At 33.2% G+C, this 16,002-nt stretch overlaps 1 protein-coding gene across 2 annotated transcripts; it reads left to right on the top strand.

The window, feature by feature from the left end:
* The first annotated feature begins 7,117 nt into the window (after window positions 1-7,117).
* On the top strand, window positions 7,118-15,284 carry LOC104648045 (uncharacterized). Of its 2 annotated transcripts, XM_010324327.4 has the most exons (10): window positions 7,156-7,334; window positions 7,712-7,764; window positions 9,629-10,124; window positions 10,890-11,000; window positions 11,101-11,328; window positions 11,440-11,535; window positions 11,694-11,948; window positions 13,377-13,490; window positions 13,600-14,102; window positions 14,825-15,284. In XM_010324327.4, the coding sequence occupies exons 3-10, from the start codon at window positions 9,720-9,722 to the stop codon at window positions 15,081-15,083; spliced, it is 1,971 nt and encodes a 656-aa protein (XP_010322629.1). In that variant the 5' UTR covers window positions 7,156-7,334; window positions 7,712-7,764; window positions 9,629-9,719; the 3' UTR covers window positions 15,084-15,284. The 2 variants fall into 2 exon arrangements, with proteins under 2 accessions (XP_010322628.1, XP_010322629.1); XM_010324326.4 differs by lacking the exon at window positions 7,712-7,764 and having other exon boundaries at window positions 7,118-7,334.
* The last annotated feature ends 718 nt before the right edge of the window (window positions 15,285-16,002 follow it).

Raw genomic sequence — 16,002 nt, 5'->3', positions numbered from 1 at the left:
TGTATTATCCATCATTAAAACTTATATTATATTTGAATAATAAATTTATCTTTATAACATGTATTAAACTTGTATTATAAATAAATTAAAAGTGATGAAGTGAAAAAATTGTAATTGTTATAAATGGTAAATATTTTTTTATTATAGTATATTTTTATAAATTTCCTTTTTTTTTAATTTTATAACGTGATTAAAAATTATTAATAGATTAGTCAGTTTTATTATATTGCTCTGGAGTATTCTTTTGTTAAACATTTAAGATGATATTTTTTTTATTATAATAAATAAAATAAACACTTATTTTAAAACGGAGAAAGCGAGTAGGGTTTTATCCGATGTCAGTACTATGTCGTATTCAACATCTTTTGTTATTTTCCCCTTGCTTTCTTTCTTTATTTTTGCTAACTTTTATGGGGCAAATGGAAAAGGTTGCATCTTTTGCGTTGGATGCCATTTGAATTTTGTGTACTGATAATTCCAGAAAAAATTCTTTTATTAAGTTCACAAATTTGCTGCAATTCAAATTATTTCCGACAAAAACATATGAACTTATTATAATAATAAAATTACACATAAATTTACTTTAGGTAAAAAAAAAAAATGAAGTTAATTATAGTTATAGCTAAATGACTAAATCTATCAATATTTATATTACTTTGAAAATATGAACTTTCAATTTGAATGTTAAATTACTATAATATTTCTAATTTAGGTTGTGACATTTTTAATGAGTTGTGACTTTTAAAGAGGATTGTGACTTCTCGAAAAGGTCATGACATTTCAGATAAAACACGGAAAATATTTGTTCATATTACCTGACTATAAATAAAGGGATTTCCTCTCATTTTTCAATCTTCTACTCTTCTTATTCTTGCATTTCATAATTTTTTGCGTGATTTATTGTTGTTGAAGGAATTAGAAGTTTAGCGAATATGAGATGTGTCACCATTCTAAGAAGTAAGTTGTTCTATCGTAAGAGGGTATATATCATAACCTTGAGTACTTGAGGAGAATAATTTTAGTAATAATTAGTAATTATTTTATTGGTTAATATACATTAGTATGTAATGTTTCAATATAAGAAGTTAACATGATCATCATATCATCATCATCATCATATATATATATATATATATATATATATATATATATATATATATATATATATATATATATATATATATATATTATAAGTAGAAAAATTCAAAACTCAAAGTTGAATTATCATTTTACTCTATATTTAAATAATTAAAACAAATAGTATAAAACATAATTAAATATTTAATAAACAACTCATTTAAATTGGTGCATGAATCAAGTTCACATTGATAATTAATTACTCTTTTGCATTAAAAATCAAGAGTATTAGAAGAGTTTTTTCATTCAACAGATTTGATATGGACTAAAATCAATTAATTTAATGCACTAATTTAATGCACAATAATTTTATCTACTCAAAGGCCATCCTAACCACTGTATAAAATGCCTAGCATTGGTCATCATGTAAATGATAAGAGGAGGATGAGAAATTATCCTGCAAATAATTTTTGGTCTTTATTTGTATGTGCAGCAATTCTCTTTTATTTTTATCCACTCCTGTTTATTCGGTCTAAGTATTTTATGTGTCCCTAAAAATATTTTGATATACTTTCATATGATTTTGTTTTTCTATTGAAATATATTATGTCTTGCGTGAAGAAATTAGTGATACATAATTCATGCTCTACTAAGTTTCTTAATATGGATGAAATTCATCATGAAATATTAATCAGTTAATTTGACATGCTTATTCGGCTCTTGATAGAGTGTACTACTTTAGTATAGATATATTTTCGAAATTATTATTTATGAGTAGAGAAAGGAATAACTAAATAAGAAATCAATATGATTTTATTTTTGTTTTATTTTTTTTAAAAAAAGAATCCATATCCTAAAATAAAATGGGACGCCTAATCAGAGATTAATGATGGTTCATACTCTACATAGTATATATGTGATTTTGAGGTAGTATTTTTATTTAACTTTTCATTTATATGTTAGTGTTGAAATATCCATTCCTTAAATTGATCATATATTTAGAATAAGTTATTTTGAAAAGTTTGTGTTACTTTATTAATATATTATATATTCAAAGAGAAAGGTGTTTAAACTGAAATTGTACTTGGCTCATTACAATAAAAAGTACCAAAAACGAAGTCTTAAATTTTAAATCAAAATTAAGTTAGAGAAAATGATAATATAAGTACTTAACAAATTAACAGTTTTTCAAACTGCTAAAAAATTAATTCTTTCTCACGCATCTACCTTTTTATATTATTGGAATGATTTAATTATGAACTTAAGACATGGTTAATAACACTATGTAATGTTACCTTATACATCGTGAGTCTCATATTAATTGATTACTTTTTATTTTTATACTTGATTACTTTTCATTTTTATACTGTGCTTAAGAAATGAAGATGATTTTACTAATTCGTCCTTTAAAAACTTGTTAGGAATCTTACATATAGATGTAAACACTTTATAAAAGAACAAATTACAATGATAATAGAAAAAATTGATTCATAAATTCTTGATTTAATAAGGTGATCAACGAATATGAAATAATACTATTTAGTATAATGATAAACTATATGGGACGGAAGAAGTGTATATTTATGTTTTTTTTTTTTGTTGGTAAAATTAGACTAGAAATATTAAGAAACGGTGGGCAGGTCTGTGCTAGCTCGCGACCCAGGTATGGGTGGGTTGGATTGATTGTTTTGAGGCCCACTGAAATGGTGGGCTGACTTAACTTTGTCCATAAAATATCAGTTTGTTTGGATGAAAGATTAAGTAAAATTGAGAAAATTTCACAAACAGCAAAGATATCATATATAATAAGGCTTTACAACTATAGTTTTGGTAATTGCTTGCTATGGAGGTTGCAGTCTGTGTATTTCGCTTGACAAGGTAAGCATATACAAATGGAGGCTGCGTCTGTATATTTTGCTTGTATATTCATATATTTTGCTTGTCAATATACAAACAAGGAAAGTATATGCAAATTCTGTTTGAGTAACCAAGGGAACAAAGTGAGGAAGGACAACAGTTGGCTCCTGAGAGGGCAGCTTTGGGGTAGAGTGATCACATACAAAATAATCATAATAATAATATGTGACAAATAAAGAAGCCATGATATGCTGTCCAAAAGAAAAAAGGGAAGCTATGATATGTCTCTTACTAAAACGATACGAAAAGAATCACTCATCAACAGCAATGTCAGGTGTTTAACTGGTCCAAGACTCTAAAGATGTTGTTTTGTGGACAGAATTTTAAATGACAGCAAACTGATTTACCTGTGTTGGAAATTTGCCCCCAAAAGCAAGTGGTTCCAACTTTATTTTTCCAGTGGATGTTGCCTCATATAACCATACAGAGCTATGCTCCTGGCTTAATCTTTTCTATCCTTTCTTGTTTGTTCAAAGGAAGCCCAAAAACATGGAAGCTGTAACAATCATGCTTTTTATTTCTACCACACATGAATATAAAGCCAGACATATCATCCTGTCGGTCAGCTTCATCCTACTGGACCAAAAAGAACACATTTCAGAAACAAAGAAATAGAACAGGCTAACCACATATACTTTTGATGCCAAAATGATGCCGATGAAAATATAACATGCTTTTATTGTTACAGAAGGGTAATGGTTTAAATAATGATAGAAGGAAAAAGAAGAGTACTTGGGTGTTCTCACATGAATCAATTTCTACAGCATCACCAATATTTTGCTCATCGACAAAAGCAGTTGACAAACAAGGCTCGTGCTTGGGTTCATCCTGCACTTGAGAGACCAGTATATGAGGCTCCATAATGGGTGGAGCATGAAAGTGTGGCATTCTGGTAATATATGGATCCTGAAAATAGATAGGTAATGACATATACTTGACCTGATGTTCTTTAGCAAAAGCAGGATTAGTATTTAGTGGGTCCACATTGATAATGCCTCTATTCAAGGTTCTAATCCTACAACTTCTATACAGCCTCAGACTTCTTCTAATACTACAGCACCATTAGTTCCTCTAAGAAGATCTTCTAGACAATCTAAGCCACCTATTTGGTTGGACTCATATGTGACTCAAAATGCACAAAATGCATGTCTATATCCTATGTCACAATATGTTACTTATTCCAAACTTGCTCCTACATATAGAGAATCACTTGCTGCATACTCTACTATCTCTGAACCTCATACATATAAAGAGGCATGTCAAGATACTCATTGGGTGAATGCTCTGAGAGATGAGATTAATGCTCTAGAAGCCAACAATACTTGGTCTATTGTTCCTCTACCTCCAACAAAAGTTCCTATTGGCTGTAAGTGGGTGTTTAAAGTTAAGTATAAAGCATCTGGAGAAGTTGAGAGATATAAAGCCAGGTTAGTGGCAAAAGAATACAATCAAAAGGAAGGCTTAGACTATACTGAGACATACTCACCAGTAGCAAAAATGGTTACAGTAAGATCAGTAGTGGCTTTAGCTGCTTCATATGGATGGTTTATATTTCAAATGGATGTACACAATGCTTTTCTTCAAGGAGATCTTCCTGAAGAAGTGTATATGCAGATTCCTGAAGGTTTTGCAAACCAGAGGGAGAAAAGCATGGTTTGCAAGCTTCATAAGTCCTTGTATGGACTGAAGCAGGCACCAAGACAGTGGAACTTAAAGCTAACAGAGGCTTTAGTTGATATGGGATTTTCACAGTCACATTATGATTATTCACTATTTACTAAGAACATAGGTAAAGAACTTCTAGTTATCTTGGTATATGTTGATGATCTCTTGGTTACTGGGAGCAGTTTGCATTATATACAACAAATAAGAGAGGAGTTACAACAAAGGTTTAGAATGAAAGATCTAGGTGAGCTTAAATATTTTCTTGGAATTGAATTCTCCAGGTCTAAAGAAGGTATACTAATGAATCAAAGGAAGTATGCTTTAGGACTTGTGTCTGAGTTGGGATTAGCAGGTTGTAAACCTTCTTCTACACCCTTGGAGTTCAATCACAAGCTAACTTCCACTGTGTTTGATGAATTCATTGGAAAAAATGCTAATGCAGAAGACTCACTTCTTGATGACTTTGGAAAATATCAAAGGCTGATAGGGAAGTTATTATACTTAACTATGACTAGGCCTGATATAGCCTTTGTAGTACAAGTACTCAGTCAATATATGCACTCACCAAAGTCATCTCAAATGGAAGCAGCACTAAGAGTAGTTAAATATATAAAAGGAACGGCAGGTCTTGGATTGTTTATGCCAAGTAACAAAGACAATGAAATGGTACCCTATTGTGACTCAGACTGGGGGGCTTGTGTAGAAACAAGAAGATCAGTTACAGGCTATATGATTAAACTAGGAGGAGCACTGGTATCCTGGAAGTCAAAGAAACAAAACACAGTATCTAGGAGCTCTGCAGAAGCAGAATTCAGAAGTATGGCTACTACAGTTGCTGAAATAGTGTGGTTGAAAGGCTTATTCAGTGAGTTAGGAATGGAAATAAAGGTGCCAGTAAAGGTATTTTGTGATAACAAAGCTGCTATCCAAATAGCAGCACATCCAATTTTTCATGAAAGAACTAAACATTTTGACATAGATTGTCATTTTGTAAGAGAGAAGATACTTGAAGGGCTTATTCAGACACAACACTTAGGAACAAGAGATCAACAAGCTGATATACTCACCAAAGGGCTGTGCAAACCTCAACATGAAGAAATGATTAACAAGCTAGGAATGAAAAATGTATTTTCCAATTCTTAGCTTGAGGGGGAGTGTTAAGATAGCTTATAAACTAAACATGTATTCTTTTAATATTTCAGTTAGTTAGTTAGTTAGTTAGGTAATTAATTAGTTGGTTAAATACAGGTTAGTTAAGGTAGTTTCTTTAATACATAAATGTAATTGTATATATAAGTAAGAGGGCTCATATGTACAGACACACACAGAAATATACAAAGCTTCTTCTTCATCATTCTATCATCTCTTCTCTCGTCTTCTTCATCTTCTTAAGGCTCATTGATAGAGCTTTTCTTCACAGAGTCTCTAAACAATGATATTGTGAATATTACTGATGAGTTTTAAGGAGAGGTAAAAAAAAAAAATTTTAGGCACATTTGACCGTAAAGGAGTCAACAAGTTTTTTTGGTACTAATACTTCCTAGCATAACATTTCCCTCCCTATAATCCTTATGAAAGCTGTTGAATTCAAATATATAATTGATTTTTCCGATTGCCTCTGGCAGAAAAAATATGCAATTTGAATTCCTTTGGCCATTATTATTTTTAAGCTAAATACCGATAGAATTTTTGTTCAGGCTAAATATATGAATGAAATTGGTGTAATCATGATTAGAGACTTAAAGGAAATGAGTTAGTATTTACAATTTATGTCTACAGTCACGACTATAGACATATGCCTTTAGGAATTGGATAAGTTATTTAAGAGTCTACAATTCTGCCGTTACATGACTATAAACATAAATCATTCCGTAAATACTAATAATCCAATTCCCTTGAGTCTCTAATGACTCCACCAATTCCACCAATATTTTTAGCCTAAACGGAAATTTCATCAATATTTAGCTTAAAAACAATAGTGATTGGAGAAATTCAATGAATTTGTATATCTTTTTCGCTAGAGGAAATCGGGAAATCAATCATATATTTGAATTCAATAACTCTTATAAGGATTAGAGGAAGAAAATATCATACTGAAAAGTTGTATTAGTACGAAAAAACTTGTTGAGTTCTTTGCTGCCAGATATGCTTAGAAATCTTTTTTGATCTCTCCCTAAAATTCATTACTGATATTCATAAAATCATTGTCTAGATACTTAACATCAAAGAAGTTTCTCAACAATTTTATCTAAAAGTTCATTGACTCAAGCTCCAAAGTAGATTAGACTGGTTTAAAAAAAAATGTTAGCTAAATTTAGAAAATTAATATATGAAATAATCTCAATTTTTTTCACGCGTTTACTTTTCACCATATAAGACTCCCAACAAATAATTATAATTTTTTTTTTTATAAAACTCAACAATATTTAATAAATCAATTTCAACGAATTTAATAGACCAATGGTATAGATAGACACTATCTTAAATCTATCATCAAACTTAAGACACTATTTTTTTTTACCTAAATTATTTCTTGCAATGGTATGAAGACCATTGCTTTTAAAATTATACATGTAAAAAAAAAAAAATTCATTTTCGATAGAAGAATTTATTGGAAAAAACGGAGCTGCGTCCATTCACTCTTGACTCGCACAAGCATTGCTGGTTGCTCACTGGTATGCCTGAATTTTACTTTTTTGTTCTCTACTGAAAAAATAGCAGAATTCAAATCAAAGTTAAATTTTTTTGTTTGTTTGCGCTATCAAGTAACATTAGTCCGTTAATCGCCCAGAATTCAGCTTGATTTTTTGGGTTGAATATCAATTCCTCGTTTGAATTTTTGGTAACCGTCTGAAGTACAGGTTCCTGGAATTGAAATGGGGTTTTTCTGTTTATCTTTTGATGCATGAACGTTTTACTAGTTGTTTGGATTTTTTTGTTGTGGACTGTAACTTATAGCTGAGTTTAGAATTTTGAGAGTTTTTCGTTTGTTTGTGTTTTTGGGTATCCTGATGTGTGTGAACATTTACTATTTCTCTTTTTGGAGAAACAGATTTTCGCTTGACATTGGTGGTTCTACGATGGGACTGATTTTGTAGAGGAATGGTAGGTGTTATGATCAGTTTCAACATCCGTGTGCGAATTTATGTATGAGTTGTGTGGTTTATTATGAAAAAGGGAGATTTATTTTTTTGATGAACGTGGTGTCCAGTCTAGCTTGCGCATCTCAATTAATTCTAGGGATATGTGTTATCTTCCACCAACAACAAGTACTAGGTAACTCTGTACACCAAGTTTAGCACAAATGAGAAGAAACATCTAGTGCTTTTTGTTTCTGTTGAGTTTTGAACCCTTGGGTGCAGATCATTTTTAGCGGGAAGGTATGGGGAGAAAATAGAATGTCTAATTAACCTTTCAGGTTCAGGTGGCATTTATTTCTAAACGTATGTTAAATAAAACAACTTTTTCCTATACGCGGTTATTTATGTGGCTACTCTTTCTATCAGTTAAAGAGAAGTAAATGGAAGGGATACAATATTTTAGGCTATGTGGGAAGTGAGAAATGAGGTCAAACTATCTTTGCAAGTTAAGATAGAAAATATGTACCGTTTCAATGTGCAAAGCAATTGTAGGGTTTTCATGTGGTAGTTCTTTCCATTAGTTCATTGAATAGTTTGGCCTTTTGGATTGTTAGTCTTCTATAAGGATGATTTATCTCTTGTACATGTGCGTTTATCAATTTGTTTCCACAGCTTAGAAAGGGAAGTAAAAAGTAAAAATTACTCTCTGCACAACTTTTCCCGTTTTCTTTCATGTAGATAAAAACAGCAAATTGCGGATCTATGTATAGTCACGGGGTGCCACAACACCCTGTGACCTTGGTTGAAATTTTGTTTATATATATATATATATATATATAAATATCTTATAAATATTAAACGTGCCACCCACAACACAAAGAGAGCACATGGTGCCACTGGTGAAGGTTGATCCTTTCACCTCAAGGACGTGAGATTGATTCCACTCGGGCACATTTTTCTACTGCATTTTTTCCATATATATCCATATATTACCATGTAAAAGTTATTATTTGGATTTTGTCGACTTCTTTTCCTTTTTTTATTTTAAGCATAAAATATTATCCTTCTCATCTCAATTTATGAGACACACTTTCTTTTTTGGACTATCCCAAAGAATGTTACTTTTCTATGATTAGAAACAACTTTAATTTATAATTCTCCTTTTTCCCTTAATGAAATAATTTTTAGTCAGTCAAATGGTTTAAATTTGTTTTAGACCTTCTCCTTCGAAATTTTCTTCTTTTTTGGGTCAAAATATTAGGAACTGAATGCTGAGTTTCTCTTACTCTTTGCTCTATTATCTAAATCATTTTGGGTGCATTTGATAAAACAAGTAGTTAAACTATGATAATTTAAATCTCATCGAGTTTAAATTTTCAAAATAAATGCATGTTGCATTTAAGTACGACATGAAAACTATATTGAGATCTATATGATTTCATTGATCTTTCAAATTTTTATTGTTGTGAGTCTATACTTTAACATAAGACTTTCGTCTCTGTTGCAGAAATTATGTTTGTCATAAAAATCCTTCATTGCTGTTAGAAATGATATCTTCAAGTCATAGAAATGGGTGTTTTGCTTACTGATCCTAAAGAAAGAAAAAGTCGGAGAAAATATTCCTATAGCAGATAACATAAAATTGTCCAGGATGTATGTTCTTTCTTAAGCCGTAGGCCAGACTCATGCTCCATATTTTCCTTGTCCACACTGTCTTTCTAGATTTCAGGTTTTACTCTTGTCATGTTTCTCTGATACCAGCATATGGTTCATCATTACTGTTTTGTGCAGATTCATTGTTTCTCTTTATACATTCCCGCTTCTTCAATTTGACCCTGTTTCTTCATTGTGGAGCACATACATCTAAGCTGTGCTTTTTCCCTTTGCAGAGCAGCAACTTCACTCATGGTTGGATGAAAGACAAGAAGGGGAAAAAGAAGGGGAAAACTTTCAGTCAATTAAATTAAAAAACATGAACTTATGAAGAAAATGGAGGATGCAGAGGTTAAGCCAAGTGGTATGATAGATCAAGCTTTTCTCCCTATTATTGACTCAGCGGGAGTCTCTGCTTCTGTTGCTTCTACAGATCCTTCATCTACCGTTTGTAGAGCTGCCTCACAAGACAAAGAGAAAGACGAGGAAGCTTTCATGGACCTTTCTGGTTATATATTTTTGTGCAATAGAGAGACAAAACTTGATTGTTTCAGATTTCGTGTTTTGGGGGTTGGTTCAAATAAAAAGAAAATGGTAGAAAAGATTAAACCTGGAACAAAGCTGTTCCTCTTTGATATTGAGTTGAGGCTCTTGTATGGGGTGTATGAGGCAACATCCTCTGGAGGAATAAACTTGGAAGCACATGCTTTTGGGGGCAAATTTCCAGCACAGGTAACTCATATTTATTGTCACTCATATTTATTGTCAGTTAAATAAAATACCCAATTGTTATTAGTCTTAGTTTAAAAGATTTATGATGTATTAGGTAATGAGATCAGGACCTTCTGGTTTAGTGTGATCTGAACTAATCCTGCTTGCATTTATGATTTGGTAGATTTTTTTACCCCGAAGCTTGCCATGTATGTGTATTATTCAAGAACTAATCCAATTGTTTTAGTTATTTTATCTAAGAAACTCTACCCATCTAGAATTTTCTTCACCAATCTTTCCAGGTCATTGGGGCAATTGCTTAGTCGGTCAATGTGGATATTATATTCTCCTGGTAGGCGGAAGTTCTGAGGGATAATATGTTCCTTTACTTCTCTAGAGCCCGTGTGATGCATTTATTTCTGTTTAGTTGTCACTGTCTCATACCCATTGTAGGAAGCCATTGCTAATTTATTGTACATGTCTGTATGCATTTTTGTGGTGTCAGAGTATTTGTTTCATATCATGGTTGTAGTCACAGGGATAATTAGTTATTTCAGATAGTTTCAGTCTTTAAAGTTTTTTACTGCTGTGTTATGCGGGGTAGCACAACTTCTTCTTCTTCCTTTTTGATATGGTAGGATCAACTGCTAACTCTCTTTCCTTTTGAGCTTAATCGCGACACATTTGTTGTGGTGTCCAAGTTTTGACGAAATTACTCTCTCCACCTAATTGGTTTGCGTAACTAGATACTAGCTTTATGTTTCTGTTGCTTGTCTATCCACTCAGGTGAAATTTCAAATTTTTAAGGAGTGTTTTCCCCTGCAAGAATCTTCTTTCAGTCACGCCATAAAGTACAATTATCGCAGAAAGTTTGAACCCGAATTAAATGATTATCAAGTAAGGGATTTCTTTCTTAGTATGAAGTATCAATGTATTTCACACACTTACCGATGCTTTACCACTTTATTTTCTTCGAAAACAATCTTGAAATATACAGGTGAGGAGTCTATTATCCTTATTTTGTCCCCTGACTGCATCAGCAACAGCAGCAGTTGTGTCCCATCCATTGGCACCATGTTTGGCTAATGTTGGCTTGCCAAAGATTATGCCTGCCTTGGCTGTGAAAGATCAGGTTAAGTCGCTGTCGTATCCTCAGGAAGTGGGTTCATCAATGGCCAATGTTTGCCCACTAAATACTAATCCTGCTTTTGCTAAGGAACATCAGGTCAAGTACATGTCATTACCCATCTATTTTCAGGATCCATATATTACCAGAATGCCACACTTTCATGCTCCACCAATTATGGAGCCTCATATACTGGTCTCTCAAGTGCAGGATGAACCCAAGCACCAGCCTCGTTTGTCTACTGCTTTTGTCAATGAGCAAAATACTGGTGAAGCTGTAGACATTGATCCATCTGAGGACACCCAAGTACTTTTTTTTTCCTTCTATCATTATTTAAATCATTACTCTTCTGTAACAATAAAAGCATGTTATATTTTTATCGGCATCATTTTGGCATAAAAAATATACTTGGTTAGCCTGTTGTATTTCTTAGTTTCTGAAATGTGTTCTTTTTGGTCCTGCAGGATGAATCTGACCGACAGGATGATATTTCTGGTTTTATATTCATGTGTGGTAGAAATACAAAACATGATTGTTACAGATTCCGTGTGTTTGGGCTTCCTTTGAACAAACAAGAAATAATAAAAAATATTAAGCCAGGGGCAAAGCTTTTCCTGTTTGATTTCGAAGCAAAACTTCTGTATGGTGTATATGAGGCAACATCCACTGGAATAATGAACTTGGAGCCACTTGCTTTTGGAGGCAAATTTCCAGCACAGGTAAACCAGTTTGCAGTCAGTTATTTAAAATTCTGTTTACTTCTTGATTTTTCAATGTATGATGATAGTAAGAAAATGGGTGTGGGGCTCAATGTGATTTAATTTCATCCTGCTTGTATTTATGATTTGCTTGGCTCTTAAGCCCTCAAGCTGAAGAATTTCCGTTCTCCAATCTTTCCATTTCATTGTGCAAGTTCTTAGGCTTTTATGTGCATAATACCAAAGATATAGAAGCTTTGAGCCACGTGATGCTTTTATTTCTATGATGTTGTCACTATCAGTAGAAAGTCATTGCTAGTTTGTTCCACATCCTTCTGTCTACTCTTATGTGTCTTCAGTGTAAGTTTGTAGCTTGTTATTGTTAGTCACAGGGATATTACTAAGATACTTTCTAAATTGTTACATCCCAAATCTCTTTCCTTTTGCTCAACTTATACATGATTATGCATTTCTAATTCTAGTTTGTTTCTGAATGTTACTCTGTAGATAATTTAATGTCTTAGACCAAACATCAATGTTGTAATTGATCATTGAACTTAGAGGTATTTGATTTGGACACTAGTTATATGTGTATTATAAAAATTGCAGATATTGTTTATGTAATGAAAAATATATATTTTTTGAATCATACAGTGATTAATATTGAAGGAATTGTAAGCAGTAAGTATAATGAAGGGATTGTTATACAAGGATTACTTACTTAAGGGACATTTTTGTATTTGGATAATATCCTTTGTACTGTTACTATCATATTCTTGTTCCATATTTTATCCTGCATAAATTAATGCGTAAATTCTTGTGTAACTTAATGCAGATATTATTTATTACCACCAACAAAACACTGCATTACTAATGCAGAGATTTTTTTATGTGGCCAACCAAATCCTCATTAGTCACACTGGGTTTTATGTTGAGATAAATTATACTGATACGATCAACCAAACAACCTCTTAGAGTCTTGGACCAATAAACACCTGACATTGTTGTCGATGTGTGATTCTTTCGTATTGTTTTAGTAAGAGACATATCATAGCTTCCCTTTTTTCTTTTGAACAGCATATCATGACTTCTTTATTTGTCACATTATTATTATGATTATTTTATATGTGGTCACTCTACACCACAACTGCCCCCTCAGGAGCCAAATGTTGTCCTTCCTCACTTTGTTCCCTTGTTTACTCAAACAACTAATCTTGTACATGGAGGTAGAGGGTCTTTACCACTTGGTTATCCATCCCCTGTTAGGGTTCTTTTGTTGCTGCAGTAGGTCATGGACTGTTAAGGTATTAATTTAGCTATTAGGTTTTTATCTGGTATTATTAACATGCTTGATGTCTAGGTTATTTGGATTCACAATTATCACTTCATCCACATAATTGGCTTTTGCAATTATTTACGATGATTCATGATACTATTGCTCTTATTCAGGTGAAATTTCGAATTTTTAAGGAATGTCTTCCCCTGCCAGAACCCTCTTTCAGACACGCTATAAAGGACAATTATCGTGACAGAAAGTTTGAACCCGAATTAAATGATCATCAAGTAAGTGATTTCTTTCTTAGATATGGAGTGCTGATATATTTAGCATTAGTTGGTGTCTTGCAAATACTTTAAAGCTTGCTGTTCATTAAGGGCCTTCAAAAATATGCAGGTGAGGAGTTTATTGTCTATATTTCGTCCCCTACCTGCGTCAGTAACAGCAACAGTGGTGGCCCATCCACTGGAAAAAGTGGGCCAGTCTTTTGCTAATGTTGACATGCCAAAGATTACACCCGCTTGGGCTATGGAAGATCGGGTTAAGTTGCTGTCCTGTCCCCAGGCAAAAGTGGGTTCATCATTGGCCAATCTTCCACCACCAAACACAATTCCTGCTTTGTATATGGAACATCATTCTAAGTATTCCTCGATGCCCACTTCTGTGGAGAATCCATATATGACCAGAATGCAGCACGTTCATCCTCCACCAATTGTGGAATCTCAACGAGTCTATGAACTTCAAAGTGCTCAGCGTGGATGGCCTAGAACCACGAGCTTCATGGAGAGTGCTCTTACAGTTGGAGAACCTAAACAGTTGACTGCTCCCAGTAATGCATATTCTCATCAATCATATGTCACTCAAGGCATTTCAACTGATATATGGAATCCATATCACAGGTTTTGTGTCCTTTGCTTTCTTTCTTTTCTTTATCCTCTTCCCTTCAGTTCTGGAAGCTGTGGGGTGGGAGCGGAAGACGTGAGGTTTTCAATTGCTTGCTTAACATTAAGATAGTAATGCTTCCTGCTGTTAGCAATTGGGTGTATATTTGCTATTCAGCAAATGATGTTCTTTCTCTTTTCAAAGTATCTTCTTGTGTTTGACATCCTTCTGGCTTTAATTAAAGAAACTTTCTAGCATGTATTAAGTTGACGTTAGACTATTAGCCCCATGTTTGAGAGTTTGTCTCAAGTATTCTAGAAGGAAGTGGTAGCACCAGTGTGGGGTTCTATAATATATCAGACTTGACAAACTAGAAACTGGAAGCCGTGTAGAGGTGTAAATGGAAATATCAGTTTGTTAGTGGCACATATAAAGAAAGGAGTCATATAGAGGATAGAGTTTCTGCAGGGATCTAAGAAAGCTCATAAATGCAGATTACTGATTCAAAGGTTTTGTATCTAGTTTTTGTCTTCAGTCAGATGCCTACTTAATCATATTACCCCTTCCTGAAAGGTGGATATGATGTTAGGTGGTCATTCGGTGTATTATTTTTGTTTGTCTATAGTAAATTACCAACAACAAAAAAAAATTGATCTTCTGTTTCCAGTTTTTTAGTGCATCATTCCATTTTCAAACTTAATAAATATAGAAGGGTGATCTTAAATTGTCTCATTCGCAGGTATGAATCAATGCGAAGTGGGGTTGTGTCGCAGCCACATCTCATGGAGCTAAATGACAGGAATTACCAATTGTACTCAGGAGTAGAGCGAGGAATGCTGCCACCTCACGAGAGTAGTGCTACACACAACTACTTCTCTGGCCCGTCAGCTCCTTATGGTCCTCCTGTTCTGCAGCAATATGCTTCATCAGAAGCTGCAATACTGGAAGGGACTTCTTCCATGTCATACCAGCGTTCCCTTATAAGACGTTATGGGTAGACTTTTGATCATTAGGTTGTTATCGGAATGATATGCATGTAAAAGAATATCACCAATAGTCTCAACTCTCTTTCTGAAGGCATCTGTTGTGCCCTGGAGGCAAAATGTAGATTACTTTTAGGAAGCTGGCCCTCTCTGTCTAAAAACTAATATTATCAGTTGTGTGGCTAGTAGTGGTAAGCTTATAATTTGCTTTATTCATCTTCTGGTGTGATTTGAGGTTGGTATTTTGTTTCTGCTCCTCTGTCTGGTAATAGGAATCTCTAGTGGTTGACCTCTTGCCTGCCAACACAAAGTATTAGAATATGTGGCTGTGCTAGTCTGTTAGATATAAATAAGAAGACAATAATAGATGCAGTTTTAGATTGCGCAAGTGGGCAGCGTTAGTTCAATCAATTAAAAAGTCTGAGCCGTGATTGATATAATTATCGTTATATCATTACATGGGGTCAGCAGAATACTCGTATTAACATGTACATATTAGAGTAAATTCTGTACATCTGTAACATACCTAACACAAAATAACATAGGAGTACTACTTATATATACCCTGTGTTGGGCTTTTAATATTTTAGATTTTAAAAAATAAATAAACGGTATAATTTTCTTATCCACTATTAATAGAGAAGTTAAATCTCTTGTGAAAATCAATTGACGTGAACTTAAAGTTAAAACTTGTTGAGCGTTTGTGTCTGGTTTAAATGTAATAATCAATTGGGGCTGTTTTTGTTCGAGAAACTTGTGGTCCATTCTTTGACTTGGTGGGCACTGGGCAGCCTCTCCAAAGGTTGCGTGTAGCAAAACAAAAACAAGCATAACTTTGAGTAAATTTAATCAGATCTTTTCGTTCGAAAATATTTATCATGTTATGCTAATCGAAAGTTAATTTGATTAATTTTTAAAAGTAAATTAAATCACA

The sequence above is a fragment of the Solanum lycopersicum genome, chromosome 6, assembly GCF_036512215.1.
Source record: "Solanum lycopersicum chromosome 6, SLM_r2.1".
NCBI lineage: Eukaryota > Viridiplantae > Streptophyta > Magnoliopsida > Solanales > Solanaceae > Solanum > Solanum lycopersicum.
This window is presented reverse-complemented; position numbering and strand designations above follow the sequence as displayed.

Excerpts from the sequence above, each read along its gene's own strand:
- LOC104648045 (XM_010324326.4), top strand. The coding sequence starts at position 9,720 with ATGAAGAAAATGGAGGATGCAGAGGTTAAGCCAAGTGGTATGATAGAT. Across the intron at positions 10,125-10,889 it reads GGGGCAAATTTCCAGCACAG|GTGAAATTTCAAATTTTTAA; the intron begins GTAACTCATATT and ends CTATCCACTCAG. Across the intron at positions 11,329-11,439 it reads CTTTTGCTAAGGAACATCAG|GATGAACCCAAGCACCAGCC; the intron begins GTCAAGTACATG and ends TCTCAAGTGCAG.